The sequence below is a fragment of the Rhinolophus ferrumequinum genome, chromosome 10 (genome assembly GCF_004115265.2).
Source record: "Rhinolophus ferrumequinum isolate MPI-CBG mRhiFer1 chromosome 10, mRhiFer1_v1.p, whole genome shotgun sequence".
Classification (NCBI taxonomy): Eukaryota; Metazoa; Chordata; class Mammalia; order Chiroptera; family Rhinolophidae; genus Rhinolophus; species Rhinolophus ferrumequinum.
This window is the reverse complement of record NC_046293.1, coordinates 40,865,654-40,890,124: the sequence shown is the minus strand read 5'-3', so window position 1 is coordinate 40,890,124 and position 24,471 is coordinate 40,865,654. Positions and strand designations below refer to the sequence as shown.

General features: G+C 38.4%; 1 protein-coding gene across 2 annotated transcripts in view; it reads left to right on the top strand.

The window, feature by feature from the left end:
* Positions 1-1,955: 1,955 nt before the first annotated feature.
* Positions 1,956-24,471, top strand: part of AMN1 (antagonist of mitotic exit network 1 homolog) — a 48,304-nt gene continuing 25,788 nt past the window's right edge. Inside the window, exons 1-2 of one of the 2 annotated variants that reach the window (XM_033118356.1) lie at positions 1,956-2,121; positions 16,303-16,435. In XM_033118356.1, the coding sequence (XP_032974247.1) occupies positions 2,084-2,121; positions 16,303-16,435 (171 nt within the window). In that variant the 5' untranslated portion in view covers positions 1,956-2,083. The remainder of the gene's footprint in view (positions 2,122-16,302; positions 16,436-24,471) is intronic. The other variant, XM_033118357.1, reaches the window with a different exon arrangement.

Genomic DNA, 24,471 nt, shown 5'->3' with positions numbered 1-24,471 from the left:
CTCTAATGCATCTTTTGGAGCAAAAATTAATATAAGACCCAGTATTATATTATATATTATGTTATGTTATATTATATTACAGACCGGGTCTTATATTATAGTAAAATAAGACCAGGTCTTACATTAATTTTTGCTCCAAAAGATGCATCAGAGCTGATCTAAGTCTTATTTTGGGGAAACATGGCATATATGTGTGTATATATATATATATATATATATATATATAAATTTTTTTCAATGAAAGAATGTCCAGCCTAAGAAAGTCTTACAAGAGTTTATTTGAGTCAAACCGATGACAATTGCTGGGAAGCAAAATCTCAACAGATTGAGAAAATGCTCCAGAGAATGGCAGTTTTGCAACTTATTTTATACCTTAGAATCAAAGGAGAAGATGTAAGTTTACATGAAGTTCATTGGTGTTAGATTAGGGAGGTGGGAGAAAGCAAAGTGAGAAAATCTCTGAGATCGGATAAAAAGCAAAATGGGGAGACACTACTTCTTTTACATGGGTGAGTACAGGATAGTTCACATTTACAGCACATAGAGAAGGTATGCAGGCAACAAGTTAACAATGAGGGGGTTTTGTGGTATGGTGCTTCGGTGCCCGCAGTTGTGCTTTCGAGGAGTCTGGAAAAGAAAATCACTCTGACATTTCAAAGGTATGTTATCTTAGATGCACAAAGACAAGAGACAATTTCAAAGGTTAAGATTGATCTTTATCAAGGAAGCTACAAGCCTAGGACATGACTACCCACGATGATCCTCTATTAGTTGGGAATTTTTACGTTCAGACCACCATGTGGTTGCTTTGGTCTCTGGGTCTGTAAGGTCAGTCATGCGGGCCTCCCCTGAGCTTATCAGATTTAGTATGCGGCCCCCTTTTCATCCACAATATAAATATACCCTACAGATAACGCTTTGATAACCCTGTGAAGAACTTAGGAAAGAATGTTCACAATTCCAGACCACCTGACATCCATCATCCACACCGCCTGACACCTGGCTGATTACCATCTTGAACTAATCCAAAGACTGAGAATGCAGGACTGATTTTCAACAATGTGAATTTTACTATAAAAACTCACCTTAATATTGTAATAACTTTGCATGGTGACACATAGTTACTAGGCTTTGTGTGGTGATCACATCATAAGATAAATAAACATCAAATCACTGTTGCACACCCGAAACTAATGTAGTATTGTATGCCAACTATAATTTTAAAATTTTAATTAAAAAAAAAACTCTCAACTTTTCTTTCTTCCTCTCAACACTATGGGTAGTGCCTAGTTGTGTTTCTGACTTGAATAGGCGAAGACTCTAATAATTCTTTATCACTTATTTCTAATCAAAGCCTCCGGTCTGTGCTTGGTGGACATTTAGAATCCTTTCTGATGTGAACACAAAACCTCTACGTCGATGATGAAATTGTTTCTGAGATTTTTTTGTTGTTGTTGGCATGCAATGTCTTTATCTGTAAAATAAGGCCAAATAATTCCAACTTCACAGGATTAAATGAATATGGTTAATATTGAAAGCACGTAGCTCAGTGTTCGCTTTACAGAAAGTGCTAGGTAAAGGGCAGTCACTCCCGGAGCCCCTAAAATGTTCGTCTTGAGGGTCACGGAGTCTGTATCTAAGGGGCTCTCCAATGTGCACCGCCAAGTGTATGGCCCAGCATCAACTGCATCCCTGTAGTAAGAGCAGCGCCGTCTCAGCAACGCGCCACTTCAGGTGTACCGGGCTAGTCTGCGCGAGGGCCGAACTCCGAGAAAACCGCCTGGAGCCGGAGCCCGCAAAGTGGAAAAACTACAATTCCCGTAGTGCTTCACGCGAGCTTAGGGCTACTCTATATTTTATCATCCCCCCAACCCCTGCCGCGGAGCCCTCAGAGGCTCCGCCCCAAGGATTCTTTATTCTTTGCTTCTGCAGTCCCGAGCGTGGCCCCGCCCCACACACCGGAAGAACCCGTGCGTCGTCACTAGGTTCTACGCGTTGTGTGAGGGGTGGGAGTTGAAGGACGGTCTCTGGCCGGGCCTGCGCGGCCCTGGCACTACGGAAGAGGCTCCCGAGAATAGCCGCGATGTCCAACCCGCGGCCGGTCAGTCAGCTCCTGGATCTGTGAGTCCACCCTGTTTCCGCCTCTTCTTCGTCCAGGCCCAGCACCTCCACCGCCCGGCGTGCCCTTAACTGCTTTCCCTCCCGCCCCTTCCCCCCTCCGGACCTACGTAGAGGCCCCACTGGTGTTTCTCTTCCTGGGCTCCTGGTTAATCGTCTCTTCATTGAGGACAGTTGTGCCCAAATGGGCTTCTGGGCAGGGTTGCCCGTCTGTCCTCCGCCCTTGGCGCCTCTGGATGGGCGTACGAATTCCCAGTCAGCCTTGACAGCGCGACACCCCGGTATTTCCCGGGAGTGGCCTGTTTGCGGCCGGAGCCGAAAGCCTTGGTAGAACAAAACTCTAGATGGGACTGTCAAAAGCCTTCAGCAGAGTTCCCCCCAGTTACTGTAACTGGGATACATTTGAGGCAGCACAGATCTTCGATTGCGGTAGCGGGGTTCAGCTGCCGGCACTGCCAGCCTCGAGCTGTGTGACCAGGGGAGGGCAACAAGCTCTTGATCTATAAAATGAGTGTAGCAAAGAGTACCTATCTCATGGAGTTGTCGTGAAGAGGAAGTTTAACGTGTGAAGTCCTTAGAAGGATGTCTAGTGTCAAAAGAAATGTCAAAGAGCTTTACTTGGTATGAATGTTATATTGAGGGAGAAACAGCTCAGAGGCATGTAGTGATAGGATGGCTTATAAACAGAACGAGGAAGTTGTTTACACGATGCTTATTACTGTGGGAGTTTACAGACAGCAGGGGGTTTGTTAAGAGTGATTGTCTTATCCTGTTTTAGGAAGACTACTTAAGTTGATTATCAGAGGCATTTACAAGATATAACCTGTTAAATTTTGCTTCGTTCGTGAAATAAACTAGATTAAGTCTCTCGTGTATGTGGCCTCATTGGTTTGGTCTGCTGGGGGGATTTTCAAGTGTAGTCTCCATTGTATTTTATTTAGAAAATCATTCCCTTTTGGTCATTCAGCAAGCTAAGAGTGTGAACCCATATAGTGTTACTCTCACCGCCACTGTCCATGTAGTCATTGGGATGGATGGTCATGTAATCACTGTTATCTGTAGTTGCCTAGTCATCCCGGACATGGGCGGTGGGGTAGTGAATGTTTCAAGTTGTCTGATCCTGATAGATGTGCGAGTGGTTGCCGAAAGGCATTTAAAACTTTTGAGAGGATACAATGCACTAAGGAGGTTAATATGATGATTATGAGGAGAATAATAGCCCTGCCTTGAAAAATTCCCTGGAGTAGAGATTTCCAGGAGCCAAAATTTAATCAAACAAATCAGTGGAAGAAGTGTTGCCTATTTGGTGAAAGATTGGTATGTGATCTTTAAGATCTGTTAAATTGGGGGGAACAATTCGGGATTTATTAACATAGAAACAACATTTTTTACCATTTACAGCACATGCACCTCCTTGTTGGGTGGTTAGTGTTCCAAGGCTATGTAATTGTCTAATAATTCTGACTAAATGGTTTATAGATTCATGCTATAATGATAGAGATTTTGCAAAGACTAAGTTCTCTCCTAATGACGTTTAAGTGAAGTCTTTTGTTGATATCCTTTCCAATAAACTCTCCAGGTTCTAATGTGTGGGGCACATTGTCTTCTTTTGGAAGTGAATCACAGAAAGCTTTCTGAGCCTGGTGGAGCTAAGCCTTTTAATATTGCATTAGTGCCTTATAGTGTTGAACTATGTCATGATTACTTAGGACAGGACAAACACGAGGATATCTTATTTCAGGAAGCAGTATAGGTAAGCTTCCATCTAAGTTAGGCTTCTATATGTGATCAATCAGGTATTTAATAAGAGGCATTTCTATGGAAACAAAAGAAAGATAAAGATTAATAATTGGAGCAATTATAAACTCAGTTTCTGAGTCTAAAGAGCAGCCAGGTGAGAAAATTTCTGGATTTGAGCTTGAATCTTTAGATGATGGACTGAGGATGGCAGTTTTAATCTGATGGATTTTCCTGGTTTGCAGTTTGAATGTCTTTGATGATGCAATCAGGTGTTCTGGTAAGTGGCCCACACAGAAGTTTATGTGAATATTGTCTATACATGATCTATTGTAGCCTCAGCTCTGCCATTATAGTGTGAAAGCAGTCATAGATAATACATAAATGACTGGACATGGCTGTGTTCTAAGAAAGCTTTATTTACAGAAGCAGAAAACAGGCCAGATTTGGCTGATAGGCCATAGTTTTCAGACCAGTAGTCTAAGGCAAGGGTAACAGCTTTCCTTCGTGCATTGTGCTCATCAGCCCATAATTGCAGTCTGTCTTCCGAAGTTGTCATTTGGGCTGGACAGCTACTGACACCCAGTGAACACCATCAGCTTTCAACTGAGCTGACCATCAGTGAATCAGGCCGAGACATTTTGGGAAACCTCGGTGAATCAAGGGCCCCACTGAGCCAATGGCATTGCTTCAGGTGGTATGAGTGACGATTAAAGTGTCCCTGAAAGTGGTCATTTTTCCACAAAAAAGAAAGATCCCTCTAGAGCCAGGCCAACTGTGATTTAAAAAAAAAATTATAGTTGAGGGGCGGCCGGATGGCTCAGTTGCTTAGAGCGGGAGATCTGAAGAACAGGGTTGCCGGTTTGATTCCCACATGGGCCAGTGAGCTGCGCCCTCCACAACTAGATTGAAGACAATGAGCTGCTGCTGAGCTTCCAGAGGGGCGGCCGTTTGGCTCAGTTGGTTAGAGCGCGAGCTCTGAACAACAAGGTTGCCGGTTCAATTCCCTCATGGGATGGCGGGCTGTGCCCCCTGCAACTAAAGATTGAAAACGGCAACTGGACTTGGAGCTGAGTTGCGCCCTCCACAACTAGACTGAAAGACAACGACTTGGAGCTGATGGGCCCTGGAGAAACACACTGTTCCCCAGTATTCCCCAATAAAATTAAAACAAAACAGTTCATTAAAAATATATATATAGTTAACATACAACATCATATTTGTTTCAGGTGTACAACACAGTGACTCAACACCTGCATACCTTACAAAGTAAAGTGACCACCATAATAAGTCTAGTAACTATCACTGTATGAAGTTATTACAATAGTATTGACTGTATTCCCTATGCTATGCATTACATCCCCGTGACTTACTTGTTTTGTAACTAGAAGTTTGTACCTCTCACTCCTCTTCACCTTTTTTGTCCTTCCACTTATAACCTTTCCCTCTGGCAACCATCAGTTTATTTTCTATATCACTGTGTCTGTTTCTGTTTTGTTTGTTCATTTGTTTTGTTTTTTAGATTCCCTGTTTAAGTGAAATCATACAGAGAAGTATTTGTCCTTCTCTGTCTGACTTATTTCACTTAGCATAATACACTCTAGGTCCATCCATGTTGTTGCAAGCAGCAAGATTTTATGCTTTTTATGGCTAATGTTACATTGTGTATATATATGCCATATCTTCTTTATCCATTCTTCTATTGATGGACACCTAGGTTGCTTCCATATCTTGGCTATTGTAAATAATGTTGCAGTGAACATAGGGGTACATGTATCTTTTTGAATTAGTGTTTTGATTTTCTTCAGATATATGCCCAGAGGTGGAATTGTTGGGTTGTATGATATGTTTCCCCGAAAATAAGACCTAGCTGGACAATCAGCTCTAATGCGTCTTTTGGAGCAAAAAATTAAAACCTGGTCTTATTTTACTATAAGACTGAGTCGAATATAATGTAATGTAATGTAATATAATACAATACAATACAATACCAGGTATAATATAATATGATATGATACAATATAATACCGGGTCTTATGTTAATTTTTGCTCCAAAAGACACATTAGACCTGATTGTCCAGCTAGGTCTTATTTTCGGGGAAACACGGTATTGTAATTGTTTTGGGGCTCCATGAACCACACCCATATAAGATGGCAAACTTAATCGATAAATGTGTGTGTTCTGACTGCTCCACTGACTAGCCATTCCCCCGTCTCTCTCTTTCCTTGGGCCTCCCTGTTCCTTGAGACCCAACAATATTGATGGTAGGCAATTTAATAACCCTACAATGGCCTCTAAATGTTCAAGTGAAAGGAAGAATCACATGTCTCACTTTAAAACAAGCTGGAAATGATTATACTTACTGAGGAAGGTATCTCAAAAGTTGAGAAACCAAAAGCTAGGCCTCTTGCTCCAAACAGCCAAGTTGTGAATCTAAAGGAAAAGTTCTTAAAGAAAATGAAAAGTGCTACTCTAGGGAACATATGAATGATAAAAAAATGAAACGGCCTTTTTGCTGATATGGAGAAAGTTTTGGTTATGTTTGATCTGTACAGAAGATCAAACTAATCACAACATTATTCCCTTAGGCCAAAAGCCTAATCCAGAACAAGGCCCTAATGCTCTTCAATTCTATGATGGCTAAGATTGGTGAAAAAGCTGCAGAAGAAAAGTTTGAAATTAACAGAGGTTGGTTCATGAAGTTTAAGGAAAGAAGCCATCTCTAACATAAAAGTGCAAGGTGAAGCAGCAAGTGCTGATGTAGACGCTGAAGCAAATTATCCAGAAGATCTAGGTAAGATAATTAATGAAGGTAGCTTACACTAAACAACAGATTTACAATGTAGATGAAACAGCCTTCTATTGTAAGAAGATGCCATCTAGGACTTTCATAGCTAGAAAAGAGAAGTCAATATCTGGCTTCAAAGCTTCAAGGGACAGGCTGACTCTCTTGTTGGGGCTAATGCAGCTGGTGACTCCAAGTTGAAGCCAATGCTTATTTACCATTCCAAAAATCCTAGGGCCCTTAAGAATTATGCTCATTTTACTCTGCCTGTGCTCTCTAAATAGAACAGCAAAGCCTGGATGACAACACGTCTGTTTACAGTGTGGTTTGGTGAATAGTCCACTGTTGAGACCTACTGCTCAGAAAAAAAGATTCCTTTCAAAATATTGCTGCTCAGTGACAATGTACATCGTCACCTAAAAGCTCTGATGGAGATTCACAACAAGGTTAATGTTGTTAAAAAATTTTTTTAAAAAATAATGTTGTTTTCATGCCTGCTAATACAATATCCATTCTGCAGCGCATGGATCAAGGACTAATTTCGACTCTCAAGTCTTATTATTTAAGAAATACATTTTATAAGGCTATAGCTGCCATGGTGGCAGCTAGAGGTGTAGATTGGTGGATTATAGTGATGGATCTGGGCAAAGTAAATTGAAAACCTTCTGGAAATGATTCACCATTGTAGATACTATTAAGAACATTCATGATTCATAGGAAGAAGTCAAAATATCAATATTAGCAGGAGTTTGGATTCTTCCCTATGGTTGATTCCAACCCTTGTGGATGACCTTGAGGATTCAAGACTATAGTGGAGGAAATAGAAGAGAGCTAGAATAAGAAGTGGAGCCTGAAGATGTGACTGAATTTTCTGTACTCTCATGATAAAACTTTAATAGGTGAGGAGTTGCTTCTTATGGATGAGCAAAGAAAGTGGTTTCTTGAGATGGAATTGACTTCTGGTGAATATGCTGTGAAGATTGTTGAAATGACAACGAAGGATTTAGAATATTATATAAACATAGTTGATAAAGCAGTGGCAGAGTTTGAGAGGATTGACTCCAATTTTAAAAGAAGTTCTACAGTGGATAAAATGCTATGAAAAGCATCACATGCTACAGAGAAATTGTTCATGAAAGGAAGAGTCAATCAATGCAGCAAACTTTATTTTTTTTTATTTTAAGAAATTTCCACAACCACTCCAACCTTCCGCAGCTATCAATATCATCCAGCAGCTATCAACATCAAGGCAAAACCCTCCAGCAGCAAAAACATTACAATTTGCAGAAGGCTCAAATGATGGTTAGAATTTTTTAACAATAAAGTATTTGCATATTAAAATACAAGTATGTATATTTTTAGACATAATGCTATTATACACTTAATAAACTAGAATATAGTGTAAACATTTATATGCATTGGGAAACCAACAAATTTCATGTCGTTCACTTTATTGCAGTATTTGCTCTATTGTGGTGGTTTGGAACTAAACCTGCAGTATCTCCGAGGTATGCTTATACTTGAGAAAGGCTTGTCTGAATACTCTGGCAGCTATTAAGTCTTTAAAGCTTTGGTTTCCCCTTTCCTTCTTGGGATTCTATTTTGTTTCTACTGGGGTCCTCAGGGGACAGAGGTAGGCTAGGAGGCTAGTTACATATTCCCTATTACCTCTCTAAATGTGGCAGAGGCTCTATTTCAGCATATTATGCTGAGAATATTGGGGTCTCAATCTCCTTCATGCCAGCTCATTCATGGGTGGAGGTTCTATCCTAGAAGAGGGAAGCCCAGAAGACTAGAGGCTACTGCTCAACATCCTACTGCTAAATCAGGAGTGTCACTCAGAGAGAAGCATATCATTATCCCTGCTTTCAGCTCTGAAATTGTGGCTCGCAGATATTTTCCACAGTGGGGGAGCAAGCTGCAAAACAAAGAATACCACAGCTCTCAAGAAACTGACTTTATTTGAAACAGAGGATTGGTAAAGTTAAAGCCTAAGGGCACTCTCAAAATCAATGGAGATTTTGGTATTAATTACAAAAAGGCTTATCGCTTCATGTGAGACACAAGCTAAACATAGGCTAGCAAGTTTACTAGAGAAAACCCAGGAAAGATACATTTAAGAAGAGTCTTGAGGTCAGAACAAACCTTAGAAACTAATACCACAAAGGAGTCCAAAGTGAACTGGATGACTTTGTGGAGCAATAGACTCCCAGGCATTGTTGAAAACATTAGAGCAGTCAATCTGCAATGGGTGAATGCTAACAACGAGGTGTGATACCAATAGAGCAGGGGTGTCAAAACTGCGGCCAGTGGTCCGCAATCCATTGTTAATTGGCCCGCAGCAAATTCCAAAAATATATTTAGTTTACTTAAATAAACCAGGTGAGGCAATACGTGCTTCACCTCGAGTGAGTGGCCCGGCTGTTTGTGTATTTTACCGCATATGGCCCTTGGTAAAAAACGTTGAAAAAAGTTTGGACACCTCTGCAATAGAGGCTTAACAGAATAATCAAAGAGATAGTCAAAAAGAGCCCTACTAAAACCACTGTCACTGCAGGGTGACAATGCTTGTGCCCACTAAGGAGCAACATCAGTGGTTGCATACAGTGAGGGAAATAAACTTCACTAAAATAGCCCTGCCATGTCACTAAACAAATAAGCAAGTACACAACCACGAGTCTGGGGGGAATCTGTATCCAGAGTTACTACATTATATTATTTAAACAGTTTAAAAAAAATTGCAAGATAAACAAAGAAACAAAAAGTATGACCCATACACAAGGGGAAACAAACAGACCACAGAAACTGTCTTTGAACTTCATACAAACTATTATGAAAGTGTTCAGAGAACTAAAGAAAACTACACTTAAAGAAGTAAAAGGGAAAACAGTTTGGCAGTTCCTCAAAAAGTTAAACATAGAATTACCATATTACTGAGCAGTTCCACTCCTAAGTGTATACCTAACAGAATTGAAACTAGGTACTCTAATAAATATTTGTTCACAAATGTTCATAGCGGCACTATTCACAATAGTCAAAAGATGGAAACAAACAAAATGTTCATCCCCAATGAATCAATAAACAAGACGTGGTATATTCATACAATGAAATGTTATTCAGCCCTAAAAAGGAATGAAGTACCAATACATGCTACAACATGGATGAACCTTGGAAACATTATGCTAAGTGGAAGAAGCCAGACACAAAGGGCCACATATTGTATGAATTTATTTATATGAAATATCTGAAATAGATAAATCTATAGCATCAGAAAGCAAATTGGTAGTTGCCAGGTACTGGGGAGAGAGAGGAATGGGGATTGACACCTTAATTGGTACAGTTTTTTAATTGAACTAATGAAAATGTTTTAAAGCTACATACAGGTGATGGTTGTACAATATTGTGAATGCACAAAATGCCTTTGCATTGTACACTTTAAATGATTAATTTTATACTATCTGAATTTCACCTTAATTTTTCCCCCTTCTTCCACCCCCCCAGCCCCACTCCGATTCAAGCCGTTGTTTCTCAGTCTAGTGGTGTAGGACACAGCTCCCTGGACAATGCTGGTATTGTGAGCTTTGCACTCCCCCCCGCCTGAGGCAGTTGGTCACCAGTCGTCGGTCGGCTGCTCACAGCAGCTCATGGCAGCTCTCGCTGGCTGCTGGCCACTCACACTGACTGCTGGCCCCTTAACGCTGGCCACCGGCCACTCCTGGCAGCACACAGTAGTCCACGGCAGCACAGCAGCCCGTGGCAGCTCACAACAGCTTACGCCAACTTCCGGCTGCTCATGGTAGCCCAGCTCCAGGGAGAGCCATTGTTCACAATCTTAGCTATTCCCACACTGGCCCATGTGGGACTCAAACCAGCGAACTCGGCGTTTGGAGCATGGCGCTCCAGCCACCTGAGCCACCAGGCCAGCCCCCTCACCTTAATTTTTAAAAAGAAAAACGAAAGAAGTAAGGGAAGATATGACAATGTCTCATCATATAGAGAATATCAATAGAGATAGAAATTATATATAAAGAAGAACCAAATGGAAATTGATAGAAATTATATATATAAAAAAGAACTGAACACACAATGTGACATAGAGATGATGTATTACAGAATTGTACACCTGAAATCTGTAACTTTACTAACAACTGTCACCCTAATAAACTAATTTAAAAAATAAAATAAAATAAAAAAGAATCAAACAGGAATTGAAAAAGCACAATAATTGAAATAAAATTGTCTAGAGGGACTCAACAGTAGATTTGAACTGGCAGAAGAAAGAATTAATGAACTTGAAGATAAATCAATAGAGAGTATGCCATTTAAGGAACAGAAAGAAAATGAAATGAAGAAAATGGAACAGAACCTCAGACAAGTATGGGACAGCATTAAATATGTCAACATACATGTGTTGGGAGTACCAGAATGAAAGGAGAGAGAAAGGAAGAGAAAACTTTTTTAAAGAAATAATAGCTAAAAGCCAGATTTAATGAGCAACATTAATCAACACATCCAAGAAACTCAATGAAATGAAATTAACTCAATGAATTTGTAAGGTAAACAGAAAGTGATCCATACATAGAAATATAGTAAAAATGCTGAAGCCAAAGGCCAAAAAAAAATCTGAAAGCAGCAAAAGGAATACTATAGATGTATAAGGGAACCCCAGTAAGCTTAATAGTGGACTTTTTACCAGAAACAATGAAGGCAAAAAGCAGTGGGATGACATATTCAAAGTGCTGAAAGAAAAAAGACAACTGAGAATCCAGTAACTAGCAAAACGCAACTTAAAAATGAGAAAAGGAACCGATTAGACAGTTCTGTAAAGAAGATACACAAATGGCCAACAAACACAAGCAAAGATGCTCAATATCATTAACCATTAGTGAAATGCAAATCAAAACCATGAGATACTACATAGCCACTAGGATGGCTATAATCAAAAAGACAAAATAATATCCAGTGTTGGAAAGAATAAGAAATTGGAAACCTCATACCCTGCTGGCAGGATATAAAATGGGGCAGCCACTTTGGAAAACAATTTGGCAGTTCCTCAAAAGTTTATACATACAGGTACCCTATGACCCAGCAGCTTATGTGACCCAGGAATTGAACTCCTAGATGTGTTCCCAAAAGAAATGAAAGCATATGTCCACCCCAAAACTTGTACATGAATGTTTATAGCAGTATTATTCATGACAGCCCCAAAGTGGAAACAATCCAAATATAAAAATAGAATACCTATGACCCAGCAGTTCCACTTTTGGGTATTTATCCAAAGAAATCCAAAACAGTAATTCAAAAAGATATATACAGGGGCCGGCCCAGTGGCTCAAGCAGCTAGAGCTCCATGCTCCTAACTCCAAAGGCTGCTGGTTTGATTCCCACATGGGCCAGTGGGCTCTCAACCACAAGGTTGCCGGTTCGACTCCCGCAAGGGATGGTGGGCTGCGCCCCCTGCAACTAGCAACAGCAACTGGACCTCGAGCTGAGCTGCACCCTCCACAACTAAGACTGAAAGGACAACAACTTGAAGCTGAACGGCACCCTCCACAACTAAGATCGAAAGGGCAACAACTTGACTTGGAAAAAAGGCCTGGAAGTACACACTGTTCCTCCAATAAAGTCCTGTTCCCCTTCCCCAATAAAATCCCCCCCCTTAAAAAAAATAGATATATGCACCCTCGTGTTCATTGCAGCATTATTTACAATAGCCAAGATATGGAAGCAATCTATGTGCCCATCAATAAACAATTGGATAAAGAAATTTTGGTACATATATACAATGGAATATTACTCAGCTATAGAAAAGAATGAAATCTTACCATTTGCTGCAATATGGATAGACCTAGAGGGCATTATGCTAAGTGAAAAAACTCACAGTGAAAGACAAATACCATATGATCTCATTTATATGTGGAATCCAAAAAACAAAAATGAACAAACATAGATGACTGGATTAAGAAACTGTGGTGCATTTATACAATGGAGTACTACGCAGCCATAAAGAAGAAAGAAATCTTACCATTTGCAACAACATGGATGGACCTAGAGAACATTATGTTAAGTGAAATAAGTCAGAGAAAGATAAGTACCATATGATCTCACTTATATGAGGAATCTAAAGAAAAGACTAAGTGAATGAACTAATCAGAAACAGTTTTGGAAACAAAGAGGAAAAACTGAGGGTTGCTAGATGGGCGGGGGGGTGGGGGTAAGGGGGTAGGTGAGGGGATTAGAAAACAATCAGTAACCACAAGATGGCCACGGGGTTTTGAAAATTAATCTGGGGAACGTAATCAATAATGTAAAGATTTTGTAGGGTGCCCAATAGACACGTGTCCCAGTTGGGAGACCATCTCAGGGAAGATGTAGATGCCTGATCACTGCACTGTACACCTGAAACTGAACAATAATGAATGCCAACTATAATATTACATATATATATGTATATATAGGTATGTATACATTTACAATAGGCAGAGTACAGCATTGGGAGTAGAGATAGTGGAAATGGGATGGCTTGGTGCGATGTCAGAGAGATAGTGGATGGGGGGCGGAGGGTCCACAGTGTGAGGGATATAAATGATAAACGTCTAAGTAAAAAAACAAACAAACAAACAAACAAATAAACAAAAACCTCATAGATACAGACAATAGTTTAGTGGTTACCAGAGGGTAAGGGGGGGGGGGTAAGGGGTGGGAGATGAGGGTAAGGGGGATCAAATATATGGTGATGGAAGGAGAACTGACTCTGGGTGGTGAACACACAATGGGATTTATAGATGATGTAATACAGAATTGTACACCTGAAATCTATGTAATTTTACTAACAATTGTCACCCCGATAAATTAAAAATAAATTTTAAAAAAAATGAACAAACAAAACAGAAACAGACTCATAGATACAGAGAACAAACTGATGGCTGCCAGGTGGGAGCGGGGTTGGAAGGTTGGGTGAAAAAGGTGAAGGGATTAAGAAATACAAATTGGTAGTTAGAAAATTGTCTTGGAGATGTAAAGCAGAACATAGGGAATACAGTCAACAATATTTTAATAACTATGTATAGTGCCAGGTGGGTATTAGATTAATTGGGGGGAATCACTTCGTAAATTATATAATGTCTAACCACAGTGCTGTACACCTGAAACTAATATAAAATAATATTGAATGTCAACTGTAATTGAAAAATAAAATAAATTTTAAATAAAGGAAAATTAAGGGGACTTCAACCAGCCCTATCTTCCCTCATACTCATTATCAATGTTCTTTTATGAGCCCCAGGCTCTGTGGTTCACAAGTAACTAACGAATGAAAATAAAGCATTTTGTACTTTTTGGAAAAATAAGATGAAAATGTGCTCAAATTAATTAATAATTAGGGATTGTAATTTAAAGCCACAATGCATTACTACTATACACTCACTAAATTGGCTAAAATTAAAAAGAGTGACAATGCCAAGCTTTGAAAAGGATGTGGATTCCAAGAACTTTAATTGACTGATGATAAGATTGTGAGTTAGTATAACCACTTTGGAAAACTGTTTGGCACTAAGCTAATATTTGTAAACCCTATATTAGCATACCCTATGAGCCAGTATATATACTCCTAGATATATACTCAATTGAAACACAGGTACATGTGCACAAAAAGACACGTCCAACAGTATTCATATTATCATTCAGAATAGTAAAAAATTATAAACTGCCCAACTGTACATCAACAGTAGAATAGATAAATTGTTAAAACAATGGAATATTATGCAGTAGTGAAAATGGACATAAACCAACTGAAAATAAAAATGAACAAACTATAGCTATCTGCATGCCTGCAGATGAATCTTGCAAACATATTAACAAAAGAAGCTAAAGAAAGATGGTGGAGCAATTTTAAAACCAGACTGAATAAAATATGAAGTGACAAACATTAATATTGGTAGACAGGGACACTGCTTAATGATAATAAGAATATTCCACAAGAAGATATAATGATCATGAATATGCAACGAAGGCCATAATCTTATAAAAAGAAAAATGATCATAATTACATGAGCAATTGACAAATTCAGTCATGATAGAAACTTAATAATACACTACATTTTATAAATATAGAAAACAGTATTCTATGTTACTTATGGATTTACTTTATTATTAAAAATATAATAAAATCACAGAAACTTTTAAAAACTTCAGGGTAGTAGTTACCTCTGCAAAGGGAGATAAAGATAGTGTCTGTGTAGGCTTTATTTTATCTGAAATGCTTTGTGTTTTAAGGAGGGTATCTGATACGTTATGATCAGATAGTAAAATTTTTAAATTCTAGGTTTTGGGTACATGAATTTATATCATTCTATTTTTCTGTATGTTTGAAATTTTTCATTTTAAAACAGTAATGCACATAAACTAGCAAAAACTAGTACAGATGAAAAGAAAACTTTCAAAATACAAGTATTATAAACTAAGAATTCTACAGATTTAGTAGAACATAGAAGAACATAGAAGAATTAAATAATACTATTAATAAATAATCATATTCCCATAATAATTTTTTGTACATACACAGATATGTACACAGAAATACTCATGTTAACATATCCTAGAAACAGTGGAATGCTTATCAATGAGGGAATGACTAAATCATTCACACTGTAACATATATAGCCATTAAAGGAGAATTAAAACTATACTTGACACTTTAAAGAGTTCCATAAGATATTGAATAAGGTATAGAAAGAGTGTAGAATGCTATCATTTAAGGAAACCCTTTAAATGTGTGAGTATGTGTGTGTCTGTATAAGCACAGAGAAGAATAAGAAAGAATATATACTAAGTTGTGTGAAGAATTAAAATAATGGAAGGGGGAAGGATAAGAGAGGGAAAGGCTGACGCAACCAAAAGAGGAAAAGAAAAAATAAAGATAGTCCTAAAAAAATAATTCAAGTGAATGCCCACATTTATTCATTATGTAAATTTGGGAAAATTTGTATATTTGTATATTTGGGAATATTTGTGAAATTATGTATATTTGGGAATACTTGTAGGCAGAAATTAAATAAGATTTATATTTATTTGTTTAAAGTATGAGTTTCTCAGATAGTTGGAATTTCAGGCCACATGAGATATGTTGGTTATATGTGTCTTGGGTACAATTCTGGTACTAAGTTTGTTATTTCTATAATTTGTACTATTTGTGGAATCTTTGTGGTTATAATTCTTTCTGTAGTGATTTCCTCCTGTGCATAATTTTTAAGAAAAATAGTGAAAACAAGATTGATGGATTAACAGATAAAACTTGTCAATGAGTAGTTTAATGTTTATTTAGGAATATATGACTGAAATCTTGTGTCTTAGGAAATAGAGACTGACTTAGAAAAAACACTTTTTTTGGTCATTTAGAATGCATTTGAGTAAACAAGGTATGCTGAGAAAAAAAAGTTAAAAATCACAGCAGTTAAAAATCACTCTTCTAAGAGGAAGAGCTGAGTAAATAACTGAGTCCAGACTAAGCTTTTGAATCTTACAAAGCTTAAGTTATAAATATTAATATAAATGTACATCCTCTTTATGAAAGGACTAAGTACTAACAAACAGCATTAAACAAATATGAAGAATCAGTACTGGTACAGTATCATTTACTATATATATCATATTTGTATTTCAGATGCCTTTGGTGCTTCATGAAGAATATTTCCAGATATGTCACAGACATTAAGCCTTTGCCTCCCAACATAAAAGATAGACTGATTAAAATAATGAGCCTGCAGGGGCAGATAACAGATTCGAACATAAGTGAGGTAAGAGTATGTACAACTGTAAAGCAAGCATATTTTACTGTTTGGATATGTTTTCAGATTTCTGGAGCAATTGTATATAGTAGGATTAGTAGTAATTTTAAAACATAATAAAGCATCAGAGTTTTTTGTTTCTCCAGATAACCAAAATGTTCCTGTGTAGTAATTCCTCAAAACTCTCCTACCATTCTTTCATTTACTTCCCTTGTCTTCATAGTACCAGTCCCCTTGATCTCCATATTTTCAAAAAGTTTTAAACTTTTTGATCAATTATACTCCAATAAAACTGGAAAAAATTAAAATGAACATGTAGGGTGAATAAACAAATGGCAAAAAAATAAAAAACACCCACAATAAGAAATATTTATTACATCATGACTCTAGTACACAAAGCACACTTAAGTGTAACAATACAGCAGGTCCTTGAATGACATCATTGTGTTATAATGTTGATGAGGTACCATAGGAACTAACTCTTGTTTATATCAATTAGCCTGTGGTAAAATTGGTTTCGTTATAGGTTGTTTGGCTTAAAGTCACAGAACCTATTGATGACATTGAGGACTCACTGTTTTGTGTGCAGTACACTTTGATATTCTCTATTTTATTCTGTTATATCTTACTTCCTTTAAAAATGTTGATCACAGCCTAATAAATTGATTTTATCCATTCATGGATGACAATCAGCAGTTGAAAATCACTCTTTTAAACTGTTCTCATTCTTTTTCTGGATTCCTCACACTTCTGTTAATTTATACTTACTTCCCTTCTCTACAACTAAGCTAAAATTGGCTATTCTGTAAGGCAGTAAATATAGTAAGGGTCCCCAACCTGAATTAAAATCCTAGTTTTGCCGTTCTTTCTGACAATGAGCCTCAGTTCTCTTAATTGTAAAATGGGTTTGTAGCCGTCATCACTGTCAGCCAAGACTAGAACTACAGTAGTAGTTTCCCCCTTATCTGTGGGGGTGTGTTCTAACACCTCCAGTGGATGTCTGAAACTATGGATAGTACTGAACCCTATATATACTATGGTTTTTCCTATGCATACATACCTTTTCACTTAAAGGAAGCACTTTGCGGCTTCTCTTTGGCATGTCTGAATTATCAGCATCACTGTTCTTGTGTTTTGGGGACATTATTAAGTAAAATAGGGTTACTTGAACACAAGCTCTGCAATACCTTACAGTAATCTGATCACTTAGATGTCTACTAAGTGACTAATGGGCAGGTCGCATATATAGTGTGGATACACTGGACAAAGGTATGATTCACATCCCGGGCAGGACAGAGCAGGACAGTGCGAGACTTCATACTACTCAGAGAGGTGCACAATTTAAAACTTATGAATTGTTTATTTCTGGAATTTTCCACTTAATATTTTGGGATCATGGTTGACCATAGGTACCTGAAACTGAAAACTGAAATCACAGATAAGGGGGGGCTATGGTATAATTGCTGTCTTTACACACATTCTGTCCAAAGCCTGTGATCAAAAGCAAGCAAACTGATGATAGCATTCCAGCATGTGACTATCCCTGTGACTTCACCTTGTAATTGTGCTTCAAGGTGTCTTAGTGTTTCTTCTACATTAACCTGATGTGCCATTAATGCTTTATTTTCTTCATGTTAGCTTGCATTTGAACATAGACATTTTAGTGTTGTAGTCTGCTTGGCTCTGTGGAGGTAGAATACTATCTCCAGATTCTTACTGTTGATGATTCTGTGGATCTGTATAATTTATGCGTGGCTAACAGATGAAACATTATGACATGACAGAAAATTGGTGAGTTCTCTTTCCAACTATCTCCATTTTGTTCTATCTATCTTTTTAGTCTGTATTTCAGGGATTTAAATTTTTGTTTTATGGCAATCTTTAATATTCATTTAAGCCTAATATTACCAGAATAGAAATGGGCTAAGAAGATGAATGAAATAGAAAAAAACAAAAATATATTTTCCTTGGAGCTCTCCCTCTAATCCCCATCCTTATAAGAGTGCTGCTTAGAAAACGATTCAAAAAGCCAGATTAATATCTGTTGTAAAGCTACACATCTTTGGAAAGCTCTTTTTGTAATATTTCCTAAATCCTTTTATAGTGTCTGAATGGAGAAGGCCTTTTTTGACATGACACCGTGAAAGAAAAACAGCAAAATGGAGTTGATAATGTCAAGAAAGCAATCTAAAATGGAGCCAAGAGCCTCTAGAAAGCTGTGCTAACACATCCCCTCCATATGAAACTGAACTTTTCATGTGGACTAAACCACAAATGGCTGCATCCTGATACAGTTCCTGGAACTGGCTCTGCATCACTGAAGTCTGTTAAGAGATAAATTTTTCTCCTAGCAATAGATATAAGCAATCAATCATGTGTATATATATGTATATATATCACAGTGTAAGTCGGCTTGCCAACACCAATCACAGCTCTTTCAAAACAACTTGTGTAAACCATTTGCAAGCCCCCCTTTTTCAGTTTTTATAAACTCTCTTTTCCCCTCCAAACACAGTTGGATTTCTACCTAAATCTATGTGTCCAGAATTGCAATGCCTAAAGACCCCAAATAAAGCTTCTGTTTGCTTTGCAGTTCTTGAGTCAAAACTGATTGACATTACATGGTGTCAGAGAAGTGGGATCCAGAGTGACTTGCCTCCACTTCCGGTACCTCTCTTGATTTGAGTAAGGTACCAACAAGAGTCCATTGCACTCTGTCATCTCCCCAGTGGTCCCGGATTATTGTGGTAAGTCCTCCTGGACCTGAACCTCCCACCTTGGTTGAGGTTCAGGCTCTATTTGGGCATCCTCTGTTGCCAGCATTTTTGTCTACAGAACTTAAAACGCCTGTGTGGCAAGTAATTACTCTTGAAAAATGAGAAGTTCACTTTCTAAAGGGATGGCTGCTGAACAGCCACCTTCTGGAACTTGTGCTGAATCTATGTACAAAAATTACAGGCCCTCCTCATCTTGCAAATTTCTGTCTTGCTGGACCATAATTACCCAGGACAGTTTACAGTTCAACTGGCCAACTTGGGGCTCTTTTGAAATCCCTAATTTAGTCTATCTCCACAGTCAATTGGAAAAAAACTACAAAACTAAGCAAACTTATAGGAAGCATATTTTCATTGACATTTTGAGGCCACCAAACCTATAAGTGATTCAAAAACTGCTTCACTCAAAAGCACAAATTCTAAATTAATCACAGCAAATTCCAAGTTATCTCAGAGGCTTACTAAATTAGAGAAAACTTCTAAATGTTCTTCTGATGTCTCCTTATCTACACCTTCTGCTCCTTTGGTTCCTGTCTTTCCTCTCCCTCTTTATCCTTCACTCACTGAGCTCCCTTTTTATAATGATGAACTTGAGGCTCCATTAGATACCCCCTACTCTTACCACCCCATTTAAATTCAAGCCATTGAATGGGCCTGGCCCAGGGTGAGAGCCCCTTATTTCTTATATCCCATGGATTCAAGCTGAACTTGGTGCCATTACTAAATATTTCCCTAATTCCAAAGAGGACCCCATTGGGTTTGCTAGAGAATTTCTGCTCACTATCCAAGCATATGAGCCAGGGTTCTCTGACCTCTATCAGCTTATCCACATGCTAGTAGGAGAAGGACATGCTAGAGAATGGATAGACAAGGTGAGATGGAAAGACTCTATTAACAACTTCTGTTGAGGACAAGAAGCCATGAACGAGGTCTAAAAATTGGCTAAACTGCTTCATGAAAAGATACCTGAGGCTTTCCTTGAGTTACTGATTGGCAGAAAATTCTAAAATATATTCAGAAACCTCACGAAACTGTTTTTGATTACTATGATAGATTTGAAAAAGTTTTTAAACAGTATTCCAGTGTAGATGAAGTCAATGATGACACCTGAATACTTTTTAGTTCATCTTCTGTTGAGGGTCTACAAGACAAACTTGAACAACAGGTTAAAAAAATGAGAACTTCCTTGGGCCACCATGCCACACCCATGATTTAGGAAACTATGCCGAGCAACTCTCCTGAGCTATCTAAAAAGATACCAAAATGGAAGCTACATAAGCCCTAAATGCCCAAATTCAAGGAACTCAAGTAATGAATAAACCTATAATCTGTAACAATTGATGGCTAAATCTCCCTCTCAGGGTCCGTAAGGCAAACCACTATTTAAAAGGGTTTGTGATTATTGCAGAAAAGCCTTGGTATTGGAAGAAAGATTGTTTAGAGCTCAAAAGGCAATTACAAGGCCAACAGCCCCCTTATGACTTCACCTCAGGGATTCAACCAAAGTTTTCTCAGTAATAAGTTTGCTCCAAGGATCAAAAAGGGAGTCTTCCCATGCTCCTAACTAATTCCTTAGGAAAAAGTGATCTATTAGGAATGAGGAAACTAGAGACCTGGTGAATGTTGGAGCCACCCTCGCAGTTGTTAGCCGCACCAGCCTCCATTTCTCTTCCTTGGAGTACTGAAACCATACAAATGGTAGAAGTTTCCAATCAACATGACTGTCTCCAAATCTCTTCCGATTCCTTTTCAACTTAGACCTTTTTAAGGAACCCATCAGTTTCTTTTAGTTCTCTCTGTCCCTATTCATCTCCTAGGATGAGACTTTCTTGAAGCTCACAAACCCATATTTTCTTCTCTCAAAAGGGGGAAGTATGGTTATATTTTGAGCTTTTAACTAATGATCTTCAAGAGAGACTTGTCTATGGACTCATCCATAACTATTCCAATTTTTTCAGTCACCTTAATTGACCCAAACCCTCTTTTTGATTCCATTTCAAAAGAACGTTGGTCAAAAAATGCCACCAACATCGGTTGCATTCATTTCACACCAGCAATGAAAATTCAAATTGACAAAAATAAACCTCTGCCCAACATCCATCAATACCTTCTAAATGCAGAGGTCACTGAAGGAATCAGAACTATCATTGAGGAATATCTCAAACAAGGCCTCATCTTTCCTTGCATGAGCCTTGTAATAAACCTGGAGATTTGTTCAAGAGCTAAAAGCCATAAATAATGTAGTCATACTTAGGCACTCAGTTGGGCCTAACTCTCATACCTGATTCTTAGCCATACCACCAAATAGTAAATTCTTTTCGGTTATAGCTCTTTGTAATGCGTTTTTGTTTTGTTTTGTTTTTAGCATTCCTGTTGATCTTGAAAGCTAATTTTTACATACTTTCACATGGGAAGGACAATACACTTGGACAGTAATCCTCAGAGCTGCACTGAAAGTCTGATTTACTTTTCCCAAATTTTAAAGGCAGATACATAGTTCCCTTACCAGTCCACCCTTTTATTCTATGTGGATAACCTTCTCCTCTGCTCACCCTCTGAAGCATCCCTTGAATATAAATTCTACTTCCTTTGAAAACTAGCAATAAAGTAATATAAGGTATCTAAACAGAAACTGCAATTCTGTGAAACTTCCTTTCCTTTAGACCCTTTGAGGTGTGGCAAATGGACTTTATTTAGTTGCCCCCTTCTCAAGGATACAAATGCGTGTTAGTAACAATTTGTATGTTTTCTCATTGGGTGGAAGCATTCCCATGCCACACAGCCACAGTCTCAGCAGTATGTAAACTACTAGGAAAAATCTCTACTTGGAGAATCCCTGCAGAGCTCCATAGCGACCAAGGAACTCCTTTCAAAGGACACATTATATAATCTGTTTGTAAGATCTGGCCGGTTTTGCAACATTTCCAATACATTTATCATCTCCAGTTTTCTGGTCTTGTAGAATGGACTAATAGGATAATCAAAACGCAAAATAGCAAAATTTGTAGAGACTTTTAATCTGCCTTGGAATAAAGCTTTTCCCCTTGATATCACTCAACCTAAGATCTACTCCCCTCAGCAAACATAGACTGTCTCCTTTGGAAATCATTATCGGAAGACCCAGGAGATTAGATCAAGGAATATATGAACCTGCATTGCTGAAAGGAGACCTCCTGCTCTACTGTAAAGAACTTACAGAGGCCCTTAATACTAACTCGCAGCTCATAGAACAATCTTTCTATAGCGTGCTCCCAGGAGATGGACAATATCATGATCTCCAACCCAGAGATTACGTCTGTTGGAAATGCCATCTCCATAAAGATACCCTTCATCCATAATGGAAAGGGCCATATCACATATTACCAGCTAATCCTTACGCCACTAAACTTAAGGGTATTGATTCATGGATTCATGTTTCTCATTTAAAAAGGACTCTCACACCTGAGTGGTCATTTCAGCCTATTGAGATCTTAAGCTGAAAATCTAAACAACTCAAGACCACCACTAGAATTTTCATTCCGGGATTGAAGCAGATGACACCAGATGTAGACAGCTCTCTCAAGACCCTGGACCAGGCCAGTCCAGTCATACCTGAGTCCACTCAGCAACCCTTACATTTGGTCTTCCCTTTGACACCTTTGTTTCATTTACTGATTATATTGACATCATTACTTAATTTTTGCCTGAACAAAACTCTTGAGAAAATAACGTTCCTTGTCTTCACTTGTTAGTCTGATTTCAAGATGAACATACTCAGATGCCTATGTCTGCTTACTGCAATGACTACCCTATTTGCCTTTCAGCATCCTTTTGCTCCCACTGTCCAACCATTATCCAACAGTGCCAACTTAACTGACTGTTTGATGTGCACCCATTCTCATGATGAACCAGAATTAGTGGCTTGGCCTGTAAGTCTTGAAAGCTTGCAAAACCTAACTGGACATATGGAACATGCAACCTTTCTGTAGCCAAATCTATCTATATGGTCCTCCCAACCCACAAGGGAATACCCATAAATACAATCTGGACTTACTTATAATTTATCTGTTTTGAAAATATAAATTTTTCAAAATTCCATGCAGAATCTTGGGTTTTGGCCCTTTAAAAATGTATAACACTCTTTTGTATGATTCACATGACCATGAGTTCACACCTCGATGGGCCTTAAGTGACTGCAATGTTACTTCTTATAATGCCTCTCTAGTATGGCGAAATTCAGGAAATAACACCATTCAATCCTAAAAAGACGTCCTCCTGCTCTTGAATACTACTTGGGGGCTAGATTAAAAATGTGGTGTTTTGTGGAAAATAAATGAAATTTATCTCTTAGGGAACACCAGCCCCCAAACTTGGAACAACAAAACCCGTGCTAATCTTTCAATTCTGACCCAAATATATAGAAACCTCAGGTCCTCCTTTAATCACTCTCATGTTAATTCATATGATGACTTTAATTTCTTCTGCATTGATGACTATTATGATCATCTAATCTATGGAGGACATGAATCCCTGCCTCAGGAATAGGACTTAATGTTTCCCCCAGAGTCTGGGTTGAACAGCCCAATTACATGCTTTCACTTGAGGGCACTGGGTATTTCTTCTTATGTGGGACCCAAATATATGTCATCTTGCCAACCCAAGATGGTTGGGTTGGTAAAGTGGATATGGTATTGTGATGTTAATACCTGATGCTGTCACCAGAAAGACTCTCCTATCCTCTGTCATTATCCCCAATCCATGCCCTTTTGTGTATAAGCTTCAAAACAAACCAAACAGAATTGGGATTTCAGGTAATGGTTTTTTCAGTCTGCTTTCCACCCGAAACCCCATAATAGATAAGCAAGATTTTGGATATGCCTTCGCTAGAGCTTTCCTTCCTTGGCTTGGAGTAGCTGAATTAGAAAAGTCTATCAGAAATCTTTTCTGTTCTTGTAGCACAATCATAGAATGCTACTGTAACTGCCCTTGAAGAACAAGAAATGACTGACAGTCTGGCTGAGATAGTAGTACAAATCCAGAGCTCTAGATGTGTTAGCCACCCAACAAAGCGTACTTGGGTGCTATTGGGAGAGGAATGCTGTTTCTATGTCAACATCTCAGGTAAACTGATACAACAGTTTGAGGTTCTGAAATAAAATATAAAATCCTTGAATAGGCAGAACATTAGCCTATAAATTGGGATTAGATAAGATTTATTTAGCTGACTGCCTACAGGAATAGGAACCTGGCTTTGTTGTATATTGCAGGCTGTGATCATCTTGGTTTTTGTGA